Source organism: Morchella sextelata, assembly GCF_020137385.1.
Source record: "Morchella sextelata strain SCLS chromosome Unknown scls_6, whole genome shotgun sequence".
Lineage (NCBI taxonomy): Eukaryota > Fungi > Ascomycota > Pezizomycetes > Pezizales > Morchellaceae > Morchella > Morchella sextelata.
Genome location: NW_025408621.1, coordinates 952,110 through 969,849, shown reverse-complemented (window position 1 = coordinate 969,849; position 17,740 = coordinate 952,110). Strand labels below are relative to the sequence as shown.

Genomic DNA, 17,740 nt, shown 5'->3' with positions numbered 1-17,740 from the left:
TACCATCCATCACACTCACACCCGTATATTAGCCCGGTCTGCCTACCCTACTCTACGTACAATTCAAATGACTTCACACACACTACCCTACTCTACGTTCTGCTGGGTTGCAATCGTGCTCAGCACCAGCTCATTGGCCACCCACCAGCCAACCACGGGGTAATGCGGTATCACTTTTATACATACATATATAGGTATCACTTTTATACTCCACAGAGGATCGAAGGCCTCCTGTGGCTGGCTCCGGCCTTACCGCACGAAGGATTGGATTAGGGAGGTGCCTCTAGTGGTGCCCATAGGTAGCCACTCCCTTCCATCCAGAGGTTCGTCCGGCCATTGCATTCCAGTAATCACTATTGAATTCACCGCCCTATCTCAGCGCACCAAGTGTTCCACCTCTGCCGCGCACACCCCGAGTGAGTGAGTGAGTGAGTGAGCGCACCCCCCCCCCCCCCCCCCCCTCCCCACCTCCCCACCTCCCCACATCTTCTATCGGAATTCTTTCACTTCACGCCCCGCCCACGCCCACGCTCTTGCTCGCACAAGTGAAAATAGGCAGAAACAGTAGTAGCCCAAAATCGTATTCAAATCGACCTGCAATTCAAACAGCCCAAGCCCAAGCCCAAGCCCAAGCCCAGGCTATATACCTACAGCTAGCTCCCCAACTACTTACTACCTGCTACCTAAGCTATCAATCATGTCATGCCCTGCGTGTATATATATATATATAAAATAAAACTCCCCCTTCCCTCCGTCCAGTCATATCATAATAAAACATGTTCCCCATCAAGTCCGTTCGTTAAAAAAAATATTGTGTCGTGACCGTACCCCAACCAAGTGCGATAAAAAACCCTAAGCAAAATAATTACCCCAAAAAATAAATCGTAAAAAATAAATCGTAAAAAATAAATCGTAAAAAACAAATCGTAAAAAACATCAGTAAAAAAAACTCCCTCTAGCCAAAGAAAATGGAAAAAATAAAAATGGGATCGTTAGAACAAAGGAAACCGTTCTTCGTCTCGTATAGACGAATGCATCATATCATGTCAAAAAAACCAAAGTCGTCACACACACACTGCTCGCTCCCCATCAGCCATCAGTCCCAACTGCAAAAAAACACGTCAAAACAATCATTCCTCCCCCCCCTCCACGCCATCAAGCCAATCATGTAGTCACGCCATCTGCCCATCCCACACCACCTCCAACCTCAACACCGCATCCGGGAAAAAAATATCCAGCACCATCTCCTCCAGACTCTTCGACACCTCCTTGACCCTCATCCCACTGATCTCCTTCTCCGCCGGCCGCAGCGCCGTGCGCAGCTTACACCCCGCGCGCTGCTTCATCTCCCCGCCGCCGTTATTCCCGTCGCTCAGCCGCCCGTTAAAGATCTTCTCGCCCAGCGTCCTATCATCGTGGTCCGGCCCCGCCAGGTACAGCGTATACTCCGTCTCCTGCGGCCTCCGGCCCCCCATCCCCAACCTACTCCTCCCCGACGACGTCGCGGCCGTGGCCGCCGCCGCCTCTTCAGAAGAGATGGTACTCAGCGCCCCGCCACGCAGTCTTGTGCGGATCGTCTCCGTGTCGCTGTAGTACCCCTTCGGCCCCGCTATTGGGAACCTGCTGCTGTTGTTGTTGTTGTTGCGCACGCTCATGCCGCGGTTGATCTGAGCCTGGAAGCCGCTCGCCTGCACCACGTCCGCGATGGTCATGCCGCGCTTGCGCTGCGCCTCGAAGCCGTTCTCCTGCACGAAGGCGGCGGCGTCGGCGGTTGCGCGGTCGATGGCAGCACGCTTGCGCTCGACGGCGGTGGTGGGCTCGACGCGCTTCAGGGCGCGGCCGCGGCGCTCGGTGATGCTGCGCCTGGGCGTGGGGAGCGAGGACTCTTCGGAGGAGTCGATGATGGAGATGCCGTGCGGGGTGGCGACGGTGATGGGCGTGAGGGCCGGGTCGTCCTCGGTGTCGATGTGGAGGAGGGCGGGGGCGGGGGCGGGGGCGTGCTCGACGACGGCGGCGGTGCTGCTGCTGGCGGTGGTTGCGGTCTGGCTGGTGGCGGCAGAGGCGAACGAGTCGCGGACGGACGTCCCGCTGCTCTTCTTGAGGCCCAGGCCCGCGGCGGGTGCGGGTGCGGGTGCGGGTGCCGGTGCATCGGCGACGACACACTCAGCGGTGCGCTCGACCGACAGCGGAGACATGCGCTTCTGCGCGCGGGACCTCGACGAGACACGCCCGGCGACGTTCGGTGAGCCGCGGGGCGTGGTGCGGGCGCTGGACGACTCGCTGGCCGACGACCCCGACCCCGACCCCGACCCCGACCCGCGGCACGGCGGCAGCTCGACCATCGTCGGCGAGCCCGTGACGGATGTGACGGCCATGGCCATCGCCGTCTCGAAGCGCGCGATGCTGATGGGCGACTCGTGGCGCAGCAGCGAGCTTGTGATGTGGCCCGGCGAGGGCTCGCGGCTGCGGTTAGCGTTGCGCGCCGGGTTCTCGACGCGGGTGTAGCGCACCTGCGAGGGCGAGCGCGGCGGCGGCGGCGGCGGCGTCGTGTGCGTGGTGGCCTTGCGGGTGGAGCGCGAGACGGACCGCGGCACGGGGATGGCGCTCTTGGTGGCGGTGGACTCGACCGGGGCCGTGTTGGCGCGGCGGAGGGGCCCAAAGGGGCGGGATGCGGTGCCGGGGCTGACGGACTCGGCGTCGGACACGGCGGGTGCCTTGCGGACCTCCATGGCCGAGGCAGAGCGGACACGCCCGCCTCTCGCTGGGATCTCGGGCGTGGCGACGGGTCTCCTGGCCACGGAGGCAGACCTCGTGGGTGCCTTTGGCGTGGCGGGCGGTGCTGGTGGTGGTGGTGGTGCGGCAGCCTTGCGCGAGACTCGGACGGACTGCGAGCGGGTGATGGTGGCCATGACCGGCTTCTGCTGCTGCTGCGTCTTCTCCTCGGCCTTCGGGGCCTCGACCGGGCTCCCCCTCTTGCGGACCGACCTGGACGAGCCCGGGCGGGCGGCCGGGGATTCCCTCACCCTGGACGCAGACCTCGCTGGGACCGCGGGCGGTGCGTCGGCCGCCATGATGGCCGGCATGCGCTCGGCGACGACGGTGGCTGCTGCTGCTGCTGCTGAGGCCTCGGTGTGCTTGGTGCGTGTCTGGCGCTTGGGTGCCTTGGACGACGACGACGACTCCTTCGACGAGTCCTCGCTGACGGACGTGCAGCTGGACTCGGACGAGAGGTTGGGCGAGCCGGGCTCCGGGCTCGAGCTGTCGCCCGAGGAGTCGGTCAGCTTCGAGGGGGCGTGTGGGGCGTGTGCGGCGTGTGCGGCGTGTGCGGGCGGGGAGGGCTTTGGCGTCTGCCTTGCGGAGGCCCTGATGTTGTGCAGGTTCGATGCCGCGGTGCTGGGGCGCGAGAAGCCCGGCGAGATGGGCGACAGCGGTGAGCGGGGCGTGACAAAGCCGGACGACGAGGGAGGAGGGGCAGAGAAGGCGGTGGGCAGAGAGGCAATGAGGTTCTTGTGCGGGCTGCTGGTGTTGGTGCTGCTGCTATCATCAGGCTTCTCCCACAGCATCTTCTTGCACGAGTCCTCGATGATGCGCGACATCTTCTCGACGACAAAGTCCAGCATCACGGCGTTCTCGGGGCTGGCACAGCGGATCGTGGGGACGGTCCAGGCATGATATATATTCTGGTGGGCCTTGCTGACGGCGAATCGGCGCTGCAGCTGCAGAAACAGCCCACACAGGAAGCAGCTCTTCTTGCTGCAGCCAATGAAGCCGGGCCTCTCGATATCCGCATTCTCCTCGTAGAACTTGACCAGCTGCATCTCGGCGTGCGCCGTGGGCGCGCTCTGGCACAGGTCCTGGTACTTGCTGGCCAGCTTCTCGTTACTCAGGTCCGTGATGGTGCGCAGCCGGCTCATGCAGAGGGGCTCGGTGCTACTGGTCAGGTCCTGCGCCACAGCGCCAATGTACACGCCCTTGAACCCGGCCGCCACTCGCTCGTCCAGCGCCGGCAGCGTCGGCACGCTCTCGACGTCCACCAGCACAAACAGGTTGGGGAACTTCCTTGCGGCCAGCACCAGCGCGTTGCTCGCCGTTTTATAGCGTCCCAGCTTCTCGATCATCTGCACGAGTGCGCGCCGCGCCGGCACGGCCTTGAGCCCGCTCTTGAAGCTGCGCGAGCCGCGGAAGCGGTAGCAGGTGTCGAGCAGGCGGTCGAGCTCGCGGGTGCAGCGGGCTAGCTCGGTGCTCGTCACGCGCGTGCACAGGTCGTAGATCTTCTGCAGGCCGGCGTGGGCGTCGTCGTCGGTGACGGGGTCGGTGGACGTCTCGCTGTGGCCCAGGGCGTCCTCGAACTGCTCCGAGAGCGGGCGGGAGCCCCGTGTGAAGCGGTCGACGAGGTCGGCGTAGACCTTGGCTTTCTCGAGGTCGAGCACGTTGGCCCAGACGGCGGCTTTGATTTCGGATTCGGCTTGTTCTGTGGGTTGTTATGGTCTGTTAACGCCGATGTCTGAGATAGAGATAACTCGGGGTACGAAAAGAAGAAACATGGTGACGTGATCATTGATAGTGACCACCACCACCACACATCAAAAAATATCAAAATATCAAAAAATCAAAAAATCAAAAAATCAAAAAAAAAAAAAAAAGAAACAGATAATCCCTACCCCCGTTCGCCACCCTCCTCACCTCCCTCAACACATTCCTCAGCCCCTCCAACACGCCCTCCGGCACGCCCTCATTCATCGCCAGCCTAAACCTCAGCCTTCCCTCTCCCTCCTCAATACAGCACGCCGCGCCGCTCCCATCGCCGGCCGCCAGGAACGCAAAGTGGTCCGCAATCTCCCGCTCCGTCTTGTGCGGCAGCTTCCTCCTGCCGGCGGCCTCGGGCAGCTCGAGCGCGATCGGGTGCTCGTTGGTGATGGGCGCGGGGCTGACCAGGCACTGCAGGGCTACTAGTTGCACGAACTTCTTGCGCGAGCGCTCGGGCCACGTGAAGGTGTTGGGGTCGGCGGGGACCTCGAGCTCGACGGGCGAGGGGCGCGAGGAGGCGCGGCTGCGCCGGCGGATGGACATGGGGTGTGGTTGTGTGGTTGTGGTGGGTGCGGGTGATGGGTGGTGATTGGAATCCTAGTTTGGTGTACTGGTGAGCTGCTCGAGAGTCATGAACACTAGCTAGCTGGCTACCTAGATTGATTGATTGATTGATTGATTGATTGATGGGTATGGTAATCAATCCAGTAGTATATAGTAGTAGTAATCGTAGTAGTAAGTGAGTGAGTGGGATTCTTCTCTCTCTTAAACTATTCTTTCCCTTCTTTCTTTCTTTCCCTTTTTTTTTTTGGAGGTATATATGTATATATATATCTTTCCAGATCGAACCTTACCAGAAGGTATGAGCGTGGGTGTGGGGGATCGGGGGAAGGGGGGGATATAGACGAGATGAAGTACGTAGTGGAAGAAAAAAAAGGGGAAAGAACAGAACGGTTTATTAAAAAAAAAAAAAAAAAAAAAAAGAGGCTTGCTGCAAGCAGAATCAGTAGTAAGTACAATCAGGCATTCTTCTGCTGTTCATATATAGCAAACGCCCGCCTGCCTGCCTGCCGCCCGCTCCAACCTTAAGCGGGTTTTGCAGCAGCATTTTGCAGCAGCAGCCACCTCTCACACTCACCCTCCCCCCCCCCCAAGAAAAAACTCGGAGTGAGTGAGTGTCCCATGTAATGTACCCCACAAGACATGAAGGGAAAACCTACTTCTGTTTCTTGCCAATGGGTGCGTCCACGTCAACGCCAAATGTGTGTGTGGTGTGTGGTGTGTGAGTTGAGAGAGAGCGTGTGTGTCTCTTTTTTTTTTCCCTCCTCCTCGCAGGACGGAGGCGATAGGCCCATAATTCAATTTTGCCCGGGGGCACAATTAATCGATTGGGGGAAGAAAGGCGTGGCTACCAACTTGCTACTGCTGGGGTGGGAGATCGATAGGCAGGATAAAGTAACTGGGACCGATAAATGGCTTGTGTCGCAGGGCAGGCCGGTTTGTAACAGACAGAACAGACAGACCGTTACGACTGGCACAAACCGGGGGGGGGGTGTTGCTGCTGTTGCGGGGGGAGGGAGGGATTGACCTGTAGGTACTGGGGCTGGGGGAGTGAGTGAGGGCTCCAAGCTGGAAGAAGGAAAAAACGCATGTGGAATACCGTTACGGGGTACTCAATTGCTATGTATCTAGAGTGGTTGCGATGCACCGGTATGTAAGTACTGTGTGAAGGGATTGTAGCCTGAGCTGGTTAGAGTAGGTACTTAGCTACCTAGCTACCTACTGTGCTGTACTGTAGACACAGCTATGTACTCTGCTCTGCTCTGCTCTAGCTGTAGCTGGCAGTGGTTCGTCCGCTCTCCCGACTGCAGATGGCCAGCAAGCAAGCAACCTCGTCTTGAGTCCTGACCCTACATACCCTAGATACTCTCTACCTAGCTACATCATGCGAATAGATATTTTGTAGAAGGAGGAGTTCGGGTAGGTAGGCAACAGAGCATCCAGAAAGAAGAGGACGGAAGTTAACGGTCCATCCAAAAGAAGCCGCACCCGCAGGAATCACAGGAATGGCTTCACCATCGTGCCCACAGCCACCTCCACGGAAAAACGGACACGCAAGACGTACCCTATGTGAGAGCAGGTTATCATAAGTAGGTACAAGTAAGCAGGTAATAGTAAGCAGCAGCAGAGCAGGTACTTTGGAGAGCATGTGTGTGTGTGTAGGTAGAGTGTGTACCTATTTGCGTGTAGGTAGTCAGGTTAGGTATATCCGGTATGTAGAGTGGGAAGGGTATGGCTGGTATGGTATGGCATGGTATGGTATGGTATGGTATGGTAGAGTGGACTCGCATATCGAAGAGCATGAGGCAACTATCTCGACATGGCATTGATGAGCACGCCCTCAATCTCTCTCTATGTATCGCCCATCATCATCCTCTACATGCCTAGAGTACACCATGTGCTCTACACCGCCCCCCCCCCCCCCCCCCCGTCTATCCATACCATTAATTCACCACAATACCTGCTCGCTCTCTACATATACATACATCCCCTCGTATCGTGCTGTCTCGCCCAACCAGAAAGCAGCCGCCCACATCTGCGCAGGCAGCCGAAGATCGGGGTGAAACCGAAATAGCCCTCTACTCTCTAGGGCAGAGTACAGCACCTACTCTAGAATACTTACCCCCCCCGGCTCCCCTCCCCCCCGCGACGGAGAATTTCTGGCTGATCCCCTCCCCCATCGCGCTGATTCGCCCGCTGGCTGGGCGGAGGTGGCAGCAGCCAGGTGGTTGTGAGACAGCGCTAGCGCGTCGAGGGGCCAGAAAATGGGAAAAACTTACCTCCGTTCGCATGGCTGCTGCTGCGGGCATCAAGGTAACTCTGGAATACCTGGAAGGAATATCCCTTTTGTCGGTCTGCCCCATCACTGCTCTCCCAACAGTATCGCTCTCGGTATCTATGTATCTCTATCTGTATGCTGTATACCAGCTCTATGTATGTATGTATGTACCTCGGGAAAGGCTTCTCTTCTCTTCCCTTCCTTCCCTTCCCTTCCCTTCTCTTCTTCTCTTCTGCTTCCCTAGACAGACAGCCGTATTTATCCGCCCGTACGTACGTCGCTCTGCGGACCAGTTGGAGAAATGATAGCACATACCACTAAATAAAACTACATACTATACTCTATTTCCCGGTATCACCACCACCAGCACAAACCACAACCACCACCACCGCCGCCGCCGCGCTAGTTATAGGTCGGTTTCATGTTTTGGACTGGTGACGACAGGACAGTTTGGCCAAAGCGAAAGAAAAAAAAACTGTTCATGCCTTGAACGACGTGACGTGATGTGCTGTGCTGTGTTACAAAACATAAATCACCAGTTTTAGGTTTTAGGTTTGATGGCTAGCTGTCTCTCTGCTGTAGGTAGGTAGGCGCTATAGCTATAGCTAGTTACAGTTGTTTTACAGCTGAGCTTGTTTTATGTAGCAGTATGGAGTAGCGGTATGGAGTATGGGGGGGAGGTACAGATATCTGTTTGACCATGCAACAGAGCTGTCTGTGGCGTAATGTACTGGGATATCTCTTCTTCCATACCTCTACCTACATACATATATAAAAAAAAATGGCTTTTTACGAGATGATACAAACGCCCCTAGAGTAGCTAGAGTACTCTCTGCGCATGTTGAGATTTTGTGAATTGTGACATACCTGTGGCTACTCTACACCACCTCAGTGGGGGGGGGGGGGAGGGCACCTGCTCTCCTCTCGGTATTTACCCATAAGTCTCCACCTAGCTCCACCTGGCAGTGGAGTGGAGTAGAGTATGTAGGGAGGATGCCATTGCCGGTGCAATGGCCATTGCATGTCCTCTGCTTTGCTTTCCTACCTAGTCCATTATGCCTTGTGCTCAAGGAGGGGGATTTACGCTGCAGAGCGGAGTGGATATGTGGGTCACGCTGCGCTGGGTTGGAGGGGAGAATGGTGGGTTGGGTTTGGGTTGGGTAGATCACAGCTGCAATGATCGTCGTGTCGGGAAAATATGAAACCAGACGGCGGCCGACGACGAACGATGAAGCAGCAGCAGGAGAACACGAGAAGAAGCACAAGACGAGATGAAGAAGAAGAAGAACACGAGAAGAGAAGAGAAGAGATGACTGCAGATTCTTTTTTTTTTTTGGTCATTTGCTATGGAATATTATTCTACAGACCAGCAGCTACCCTACGAAAGACAGAAAAGAAGAAAACATAAAACCTAAAAAAAGGAAAAGAAAAACCACTACTTTTCTACCCGCCCCTCTCCCCCTTCATCCTCTTCTGCGGGCTCCCCGCCTCCTCCCCTTCCTCCCCCTCCTCCTCCTTCCTCTTCTTCCCCCCCCTCCACACCCCCCTCGCCTCCACCCTTCCCACAACCGGCACCACCCTCGTCCCCACCAACACACACCCCTCCCCCCCGCCCCTACTCGTCATCACCGGATGCGTCCTCCCCGGCAAAACCTGATACCGCCTCGCCCTCACCTCCATCACCGTCGGCGCCAGCAACAACGTCGGATCCAGCCCCTCGCCCCCTCCCGCCGCAATCCAATCCGCCTTCCGTGCACTACTATACAGATCCGCGCACTCCACCACGGGCTCCCTCGAGCTGCCATACACCACCACCTGCGCGCTCCCGCGCAGCAGCGGCACCGCCCACCGCAGCACCCCGGACAGCTCCATATACCCCGCGACCAACAGGCCATCGAACCCGCCGGCGGCGGTGTCGTCCGCGATGGCCTTGACGTGCTGCCAGCGGCGCAGCTTGCGGTAGTAGGCGCCGCGCTTGCCGCCCTTGAGGTCTGCGAGGCCCGGCGGCTCGGCGGGGCGCTGCAGCGTCATGTCGGACTGGGGCGAGACGACCTGCAGCCAGTTGAGTGTGTACAGGTGTGTGTGCAGCGGGTGGGAGGGCGTGGGGTTGTTTGTGTCGTAGGAGAAGTATTTCAGCAGCGAGAGGTTGGGCTGCTCGTTGGGGTGGATCAGGGTGATTGTGTTGGCGGTCTTGAGGGGCGCGGGGGCCGGGGGGTGGCGCGGTGGGGGGCGCGCAGAGGGGGTGCTGTCGGCTTCGGTGGTGGTGTCGGCGGGTTCGGTGTCGTCTGCGAGGTCGGCGCTTTCGGTGGCAGCGGTGGTGGTGGGGTCGGGCGTGTGGTACAGCAGTCCCATCCTCTCTGCCACAGCGGCTACTAGGAGGCCGCCAGTCTCATCGACCACCAGCCAGCGGCCGCCGTAGTGGACGTTCCCCAGCGAGAGCATGAGGCCGAGGGTCTCATCGCGGAGGTCGAGGATCTTCTGCGGCTCCTTCACCTCGAGGAGGTAGTTGTTGAGCGCGCTGACGGTCAGCGGGAGGACGGTGAAGCGGCGCAGGAACTTTTTGGTCTTGCGCAGGGTGTACTTTTGCAGTGAGAAGGGCGTCTTTTGGTGCAGGGCGGTGTGCGAGGAGAGGAGCTTTTGGACGAGGTCCTGTGGGGGGGGGGGGGGGGTTAGTTTTGTGGGTTTGTAGATAGACTGTAGATATGTAGATGTTCTATAGAGCAGAGTGGAGATAGGGCAGGACTGTAGGAACCCGCAATTGCAGTTCCAATTGCAATTGTTGGGATTGTAATCGCAATCGCAGAAGCAATGCCGTGCCAATGATCACGGCGCCACATTCCCACACTCACTCCCCCATCCCCCAAAAAACACACGCAAAAAAGAAAAAGAGATAGAAAAACATACCCTCCCCGACCCCGACCCCAGCTTCTTCGCCTCCTCAATCTCCTCCCAGCTCATCTTCTGCGCGGCCGGATCGTCCACCGTCTCCCTATTATTCCTCATCGCCTCCTCCGCCTCCTCCCGATAGTGCTCGCCGGCCTCCGCCTCTGCCTCCTCGCCGCCCAGCACATCCCTCGTGATCTCGGCGGCGCTCACCACGCGCAGGCCAGACTGCGGCGCATCGAGAATGTCGAACGTGAGGTTGTACGGGCGGTAGAGCAGCGCGTTTGCGGGGAAGGACCCGAACTTGCCGAGCGAGATTGTGGTGTCGGGGGTGATGACGAGGATGCGCGGGGCGCCGGAGGGTAGGCGGAGGAGGATGTGTGTGTGCGGGAGGATGAGGTCGTGGGGGGATGCTGCCATCTTGGTGCCTGTGTTGTGAGTGGAGGGGAGGGGAGGGGAGGGGAGGGGAGGGGAGGGGAGGGGAGGCGGGCAGATGCAGAGATGCAGAGATGCAGAGATGCAGAGATGCTTCACACTGACAGTCAGAGTGGCAGAGAAGAGAAATTGAGAGGCCTGCGGAAAATTGTGGGTTGCGGATGCCAAGCGATGGCTCCGGTATAGCGAGGGGGTCAGGGTTGTTCCGGGCGGTGGGGACGGGGGTTAGGGGTGTTGTTTCTGGCGGTAGGGCTGGGAATCCGGGGATGGGCCATGGATGGATGGATGGATGGATGGATGGATGGTTCTCTCTATGGTGTAGGTACAATACCAATACCAACACCAGTACCAGCACCAACACCGAGAGACATGTACCCATCACTAAATTGATCCGTGTGAGGGCTGCATCATATGCAAGTGCTCTGCCTTGGTGATGGCATATCGCGATCCGATCCATCTGTTTCTCGTCCCACCGGGTATGCACAAGACGGTATTTGGTAGTGGGTAAAACAAAATTGCATATCCATAGTTGTATCCCTATATATGCACTCGATCTCATCGTTTTCCAGACGGCGGGGTGGTGGGGGAACACAATTATCATTATCATTATATTTATATATATGTGTGTCTAACCCCCCCCCCCCCCTTTCCTCCCCTCTCTCTCCCACACACACACAGCGGAAAAAAACAAAAGTCGAGAACTGGTCTGTTCGATCTGATCGAACGTCTCCGGGAAAAAAAAGACGATTCATCTTGGGGAGCTAGAGATCTGAGGGATATGGCACCCCACCCACACATCCACATTCAAGATATTCCATCGAGCTAGGTACTCCAACGTCCCCGGGTGAAATGCAGAAGTGAGGGGTCGACGACTTCTTACTGAGATGAATATATGACTCCCGCCAGCTCGCAGTAGTTACATGTAGTTGGGCTGATAAATTTACACATCCGCAGTATCCTCATTGGTGATATCATCACTGGGCAGTCGACATCGGATCGTTGCTCGTGCGATTTGTCTATGTATGCGGGCTTTTAATTTTTGGATGATGATGGATGAGGGGCCAGCCTAGTCTGCGCAGCCTTAATGGCGGTGCCTTATACTCATCCAAAAGGTCCTCGGATCCTCTCATCTCGTCTCGTCTTTCTCTAGATGCCTCTTCTAATCTTTAGCTAACTAGTCGCATCTCATCTATCCATTCCTTTTTGCTCGGGGCAAGATTAGACCCACTATGGGTAAAACTATCTGGTGACATCTCTTGCGGCGGATCGACCCTTAGGGCTCCGAGGATATGCAAATACTGCAGCTCTGTACCCTCGTATACCGCGCTTTCAGTAATTCCGTATCCATATGAGGCAACACTTGACTCAAGCTATGCCTTTGGGTGTATCTCAGTCATACTGGCTTTTCTCGGAGTTCCGAAAAGGCATGTGCGCCGAACCAGCATGCTTATCAGAATCCTGAGGGCTGAGACCTTACGCCGAAGCTCTCACTATTGATGGTCGATATATATAGCTCTAATAGTCCTGTGTACTAATTTATGATATCTCTTTTCCGGAAAGGATAACAGAAAATCATGAGACCTAGACTTTAAATTGTTTGTTGGTTATTGGTATGAACTATTTAGTACAACATATATGGAACTCCTTGTAAGAGCGCATGGCCGGTCGTCCAAGATGAAAGCCTTATTATAAGAGTGATGTTGTTAACACTCCCGGTTACACCATTTCCGTGTAACATTTTGTCTGGTAACGGCACCTTTCGCTTTTTGTCATTGTGGGCCAGATAGACGGGGTATTATGACTATTTGCAGCTGATTAGAACATTGCTGTTTTAAACTCTTCAGTGCCCTGCTCTCCTATGGAGCTCATGGGAGCGACTGAGTTATCCTTGCCAATCTAGAAGATGAGTACAGCCAGAGCAAGTAACTTATGCTCTTCCGGAATACAAAGCCAACCCAGAAAATCTTATATAGCTAGTGATAGGCGTATTCCAGCAGCCATTATCTTTCTGGTACTAGATAGCATTTCTCGTTCGGTATTTATGTGCCCTTTTAGCTCTAATCATAAAACAATGGCCAGTTTAGAAATCCAAAGACGCCCCAAGAGGATTGTTGAAGATAAACTTGTACTTCTCCTCTATGAGAAAGTCGTTTGATTTCCCACAGAAAATAGCCGGCTAAGACGAGCGTTGCATATTAGCTTGTCCTTACTCCATATCGAGTATAGGCTTGATGCTTTCGACTTTGAAAATAGTCATCCAGGCGGATAACCTGAAGCCACTTTTTCTTTCCTACTATGGATTTTTCGTTTTTAGTTTTTACTTTTAGTTGGTTCCAGCAGTTCTTACTCCTTGAATCTCGTATTATCTAGCGAGACTCCCTTCGGAGAATCTATTCCTTATTCATTGTTTGATTTTGCTACTGGTCATAAGTCCTGCGCCATTCGCGATTCTATTGGCAGAGGAACCTCAAGGTGGACACACAGCGGAGCCCCGATAGTGTTATACTCGTTAGTAAATGACATATCCTCAATAGTAGAACTGCTTGAGGCGTCCCCGGCCATCTGCTACTATCGAACTCCACTGTACCCCATAGCGTGAGAATTAGGTTTTCTCGTCTCATAGGCAGGATCATGAGCTATCACTCGAAGAATTTTTCACTATGCTCAAGCCTGGCGAGTCCATAATAGCGTCGGTTCATCTCGGCCCTTTATCTTCAATGTATAAAAGGTGTATCCCTTGACCTGGTGAGATCTGCAGACTCGGGAACCCTCAAACAAGGTCAAGGGATAATGTTTTGATCCTATAGTGCGTCAACATTTATGTGCAGGAAGGTAAAGTCAAGAAAAGGAATATTGGCGGTTGCTTGATGCTAACCAACTCGATGAGCATATGACTCCGTTAATCACCATGATATCATGATGGAAGACATCGGTGTCTTTGATTGAGTCGGATCGACCGCCAGCATCAGACGGATGACTGGCAGATGGGATCATTGATCCATGATTCGGTGACTAGATCTTTTTTTCACTCTTTTCTTGCCCTTGGTTTTCGGTTTAGATGAAACTTGCTTGGTTACTGGATCTCCTACGATGGATATGGCGATGGTCTGGTGGTGGATTGATGATGGATGATGATGAAAAGGGTTGGGTGATGGGAAGAAGGTTGAGTGATGGGGTGTACGCGTGTTATTTACTCCTCCTTCCTACCTGTCACCCGACAACTACGCCGCTGTGTAGTATAAGAAGGCCTGGGACCAACCTTAACCCAAGCACCAGCGTACAGCCACCCTGCTCAGTCTTACCATCGGGGGCCAATGCATCGACTCTAAAACGGTTTACATACATAAATAAACGCACCGGCCACCTCCCGCTTGGGTGGGCATCATGAACTCTATCTCGGCGTCCGATAAAATACGGAAGCGAGATAAGTGCCGTCTTCTTCTCGCCGGTCTGATACTCTAGCTGTCCAGCCTTGCCTTTCTATCATCTGGTCGCCCCCCCCCCCCCCCCCCCAAGGTCTTTCTTTCCTTTTCACGGAGGCAAAAGGGGAGTAGTTCCCAGCCTGTGAAGATAAGAGCTAACCCGTCCTCTCTAGATCCACTCTGGCTGGCCTAGGGTCCAGGAAGGGTAGGAAGCTTGTGTTGTGGTTGCTCTAGGTTTTCTTCTCCCTCCATGGGGATAATAATAGCCCACCAACTCCTTCTTGCCCCTCTTTTCCTATGGACCCATACCGAGGGCTGGGCCCTGTGCGCACTCTATGAGCGTTACAGGCTTGTCTCTCCCCTGCAGGAAAGAGCACCACCATTCTTCTCAACCCCCTGGGGTGTTGGATCTCACCGAGGGCTCAAGAAGAGCGAAGATTTGTAGTTTGGTTCCTGTGGGTTCCTGTGGGTTCCTGTGGGTTCCTGTGGGTTCCTGTGGGTTCCTGTGGGTTCCTGTGGGCTCTGTACATGCCGCACTCTACCTCTCTCTTCACTGGAGGGTTACAATCAAACTCTTTCAGCCTACCTTAGGTTTTAGATCTAACCAAGGGCTCGAGAAGAGTGAAAAGATTGTTTGATAGCTTTGATGGGCTTTCTTGTCCCTCCCTTCACGGGACAGGCTTCATCGATTATTTCGCCCCTATCAGCCTAATGATAGGTAACAAGGGTCTTTAGGAGTGGAAATATTGTAACGCGGGCTTTTTGATCCGCAATATCGTCATCTTAGCGAACAGAAGACAGCGAGGCGACAACGATAGCTGCAGGTTTTTAAGGGAATTGGGCATTTTTCAAACTTCTACCAACAAAACCCACAGCGATACCACCATTATAGTACTCCAACTCACTCCAGCTATATATTAACTTCTTAAAAAAAAAACTGAAAGCTTTAGAAATTATCCTACCATGAATTGATCACCAAATATCACTCGGCCTTGATTCCTGCCCTTTGCACGATCTAGAACCATCATTCGGCAGTAAGTACAAGTAAGTACAGCTGCAGTATATATTTACTCGAACCAACCTAAATTATGGAGACAAATATTTATATGGCTCAAGCCTAATGGCTAGAGCTAGGTTCAATCCTTGACTCAGGCTCTTCGATGCGAAGCTCGGAATTAGGATAGGTTGTAGATTTTTCAGGTGCATGTTGTGAACCGAGAGGGCGAGTTAACATCTAACCACATGTGCACATACATGTATACATGTGCTGCAGCTGCAGGTGGGCGCTTATGACACTTGAGCTATCACCACGTAGGCCTAGGCTTACACTCGCTCGGTTAGTGTGGAAGAGAGCTCCCCAAAATCTTGCCTCGTGCTCAAAATTACCCTTAATTTTCTATTCTTTCTGCTAGAATAGACACTACCAACACTAGTCTCGGTCTCAGTTGCGGACGCAAAACATGATACCATGGCATGCCCGTGACATCAAGGTTTTGCACGTGAAAGACTTACAGCCTTCTCAACCCCCCCTTCAACTACTACAAGAAGCTTGGACACCTTACGGCCAACAGCTCTCCAAATCTCCATATCCATCAAAGATATATACTCCGTTCGATCTTGTCTATATGTGCAGGACCATTGATTAATTGGGGTTTGATAAAGGAAGGCATGTACTAACCACCAGTCTGTCCTACAAGATCCTGACGAGGAGGCATAAATTCCTCGGGACGTTTACCTCTTCTCGACTTGATCTAGCGGCCTCGAACGGACCATATAACTAAAGTCTTATAGATCCTCTAGCCACTGGACGCATATGACCACCCCGTCTTTTTGGATTGCAAAGCGGTAAATAGATCATCAGCAGCACGACCTATGAGTTGCATCGCCGCTCAAAGCTTCGCCTGAAGGTAAAGGAGTTCACGAGGCTAAACAACACCACTTGCTTGCCTTGAGCTACTCGAGTGCTCGAGGTCTAGAGAACTAATCTTCTTTATACCATTACGGCTTTTCATCGACTCGGGGGATATTTTGATTTCCAAAGTCTGGATGTTTATAAAAAGACGTTTGTCCTTGTGGGTTTTGTGCAGCTCGACACAGCTCCGTTTGAGAAAGCTGTCATACTGTCAAAGACAGAGGCATCCCAAGGGAGGCGTTTAAAGAAACTTACCTCTGCCTACCTCATGAATCACGTAAGTTAATAAAACATCCTTCATTGAATAGAGATAAACGGACCCTAGGTTGACAAGATTTGGCCTCTATCTCTTAAAGCCTTGTGGACTTCAACTTTGCGGGCGCTCTCAGGACGCTTACACCACTTGAATAAAGGATCAACTATCAAGCAAGCATAGGTCACTGTTGGCCTTCAAGATATATTGTTGAGAAAATAATGAGACAGCGGCAGTGAAAGTCACAGACCCCAAAAGGTTCGCGAAGTTAATGGAAGCGAAAAAGACGAAATTGTTTGGTTTACAACAATAGGATCAAATTATATGAGCAAGATTCTTCTGGGGATAGACTCGCTCTACTAGTAGTAGTCTAGACTTGGAAGCAGCCATTTCGACAGGTCAGAGTCTACTCACTACGAGTGACACCGTATGATCCTACAATTAACCAACCCAACCAAGGCCAGTAAAGCTAAAATAGTTATCCAAGGCAGGAACATTCTAATCCAACCCGATCAGCACCGCCCTCATTTCATTCTTGGTTCCGCCAATTGTTCGGCCCATATTTAGAACAGAACGCAACGTGTCCCTGACTCCCGTTTGGCTCGCCAAGACAACCCTAGAGAGATGCGTCACGTTACGTCACTCGTTTTCTCATTCGTCCGATTTCTTCGGGTTTTGTTTCGTGGGGAGCTGGGTTCTCAACTTTACCTTCCTTGTATCAAAAGATCTATCAATAACACCCGAGTGGATTTCAATTACGGACACGACTGATTAGATGAATAGTGAGGGGTAACTAGCAGTAATAAACACAAACTCCTTCCTGAGGGATATATTGAAGAGGACTTACCCCTCGCTCATGAATGTCAACAGCGAGGTTTCAAAATGCGAGTTTCGGCAGAGTCTTATCACAGTATGACAGCGTCTTGTTTCACAAACGTCAGTTGAATCTCTTTTTTTTCTTTTCCTTTTCTTTTACGTGTTTTTAATATTCCCTAAAGCTCCATTTTATTTTGAAGCAAAATAACGCCCACCGGATCATTACCTTCATTACCGCCCTCTTGACCGCCGCGTCATTAATTCCATTTACATTTTCTTTTTGATCGGGGACGACGTGCAGACAGGCCCAAAACACGTACCTTTCCCTAATTGCAAGAATCGCCACCCCAATTATCCCCCGCTTAAATCAAAAATAATGAATAGCAGTAACCGTCCGCCCATAGAAAGAGAAAATATTAGCCAACGATAAGCAACCACGAGTACTCAACCAAACAAATAAAGGCACGTTCGGGTCAGATACCCCGACCCCGACCCAGGGGAAAGCGGGGGTTAACCACCAGGCATGAGAGCCCACGTTAAAAGGAAAAAAAAAAAAAAAAAAAGATCACACCAGATCACTGAGCGGAGAGTATAAAACAAATGGAAATCGAAAAAGAAAAAAGGCAACAGAACATCCCTCCTACGATCGTCGT

General features: G+C 53.5%; 2 protein-coding genes across 2 annotated transcripts; both read right to left on the bottom strand.

Annotated features, from left to right (window-relative positions):
• Positions 1 to 1,172: 1,172 nt before the first annotated feature.
• Positions 1,173 to 5,070, bottom strand: H6S33_011379 (uncharacterized protein; the record flags this gene model as incomplete). Its single annotated transcript, XM_044842734.1, has 4 exons — positions 1,173 to 1,598; positions 1,650 to 2,280; positions 2,326 to 4,471; positions 4,662 to 5,070. The coding sequence occupies 4 exons, from the start codon at positions 5,068 to 5,070 to the stop codon at positions 1,173 to 1,175; spliced, it is 3,612 nt and encodes a 1,203-aa protein (XP_044696147.1).
• A 3,739-nt stretch (positions 5,071 to 8,809) lies between these two features.
• Positions 8,810 to 10,669, bottom strand: H6S33_011378 (uncharacterized protein; the record flags this gene model as incomplete). Its single annotated transcript, XM_044842733.1, has 2 exons — positions 8,810 to 10,015; positions 10,271 to 10,669. The coding sequence occupies 2 exons, from the start codon at positions 10,667 to 10,669 to the stop codon at positions 8,810 to 8,812; spliced, it is 1,605 nt and encodes a 534-aa protein (XP_044696146.1).
• Between the last annotated feature and the right edge of the window lie 7,071 nt (positions 10,670 to 17,740).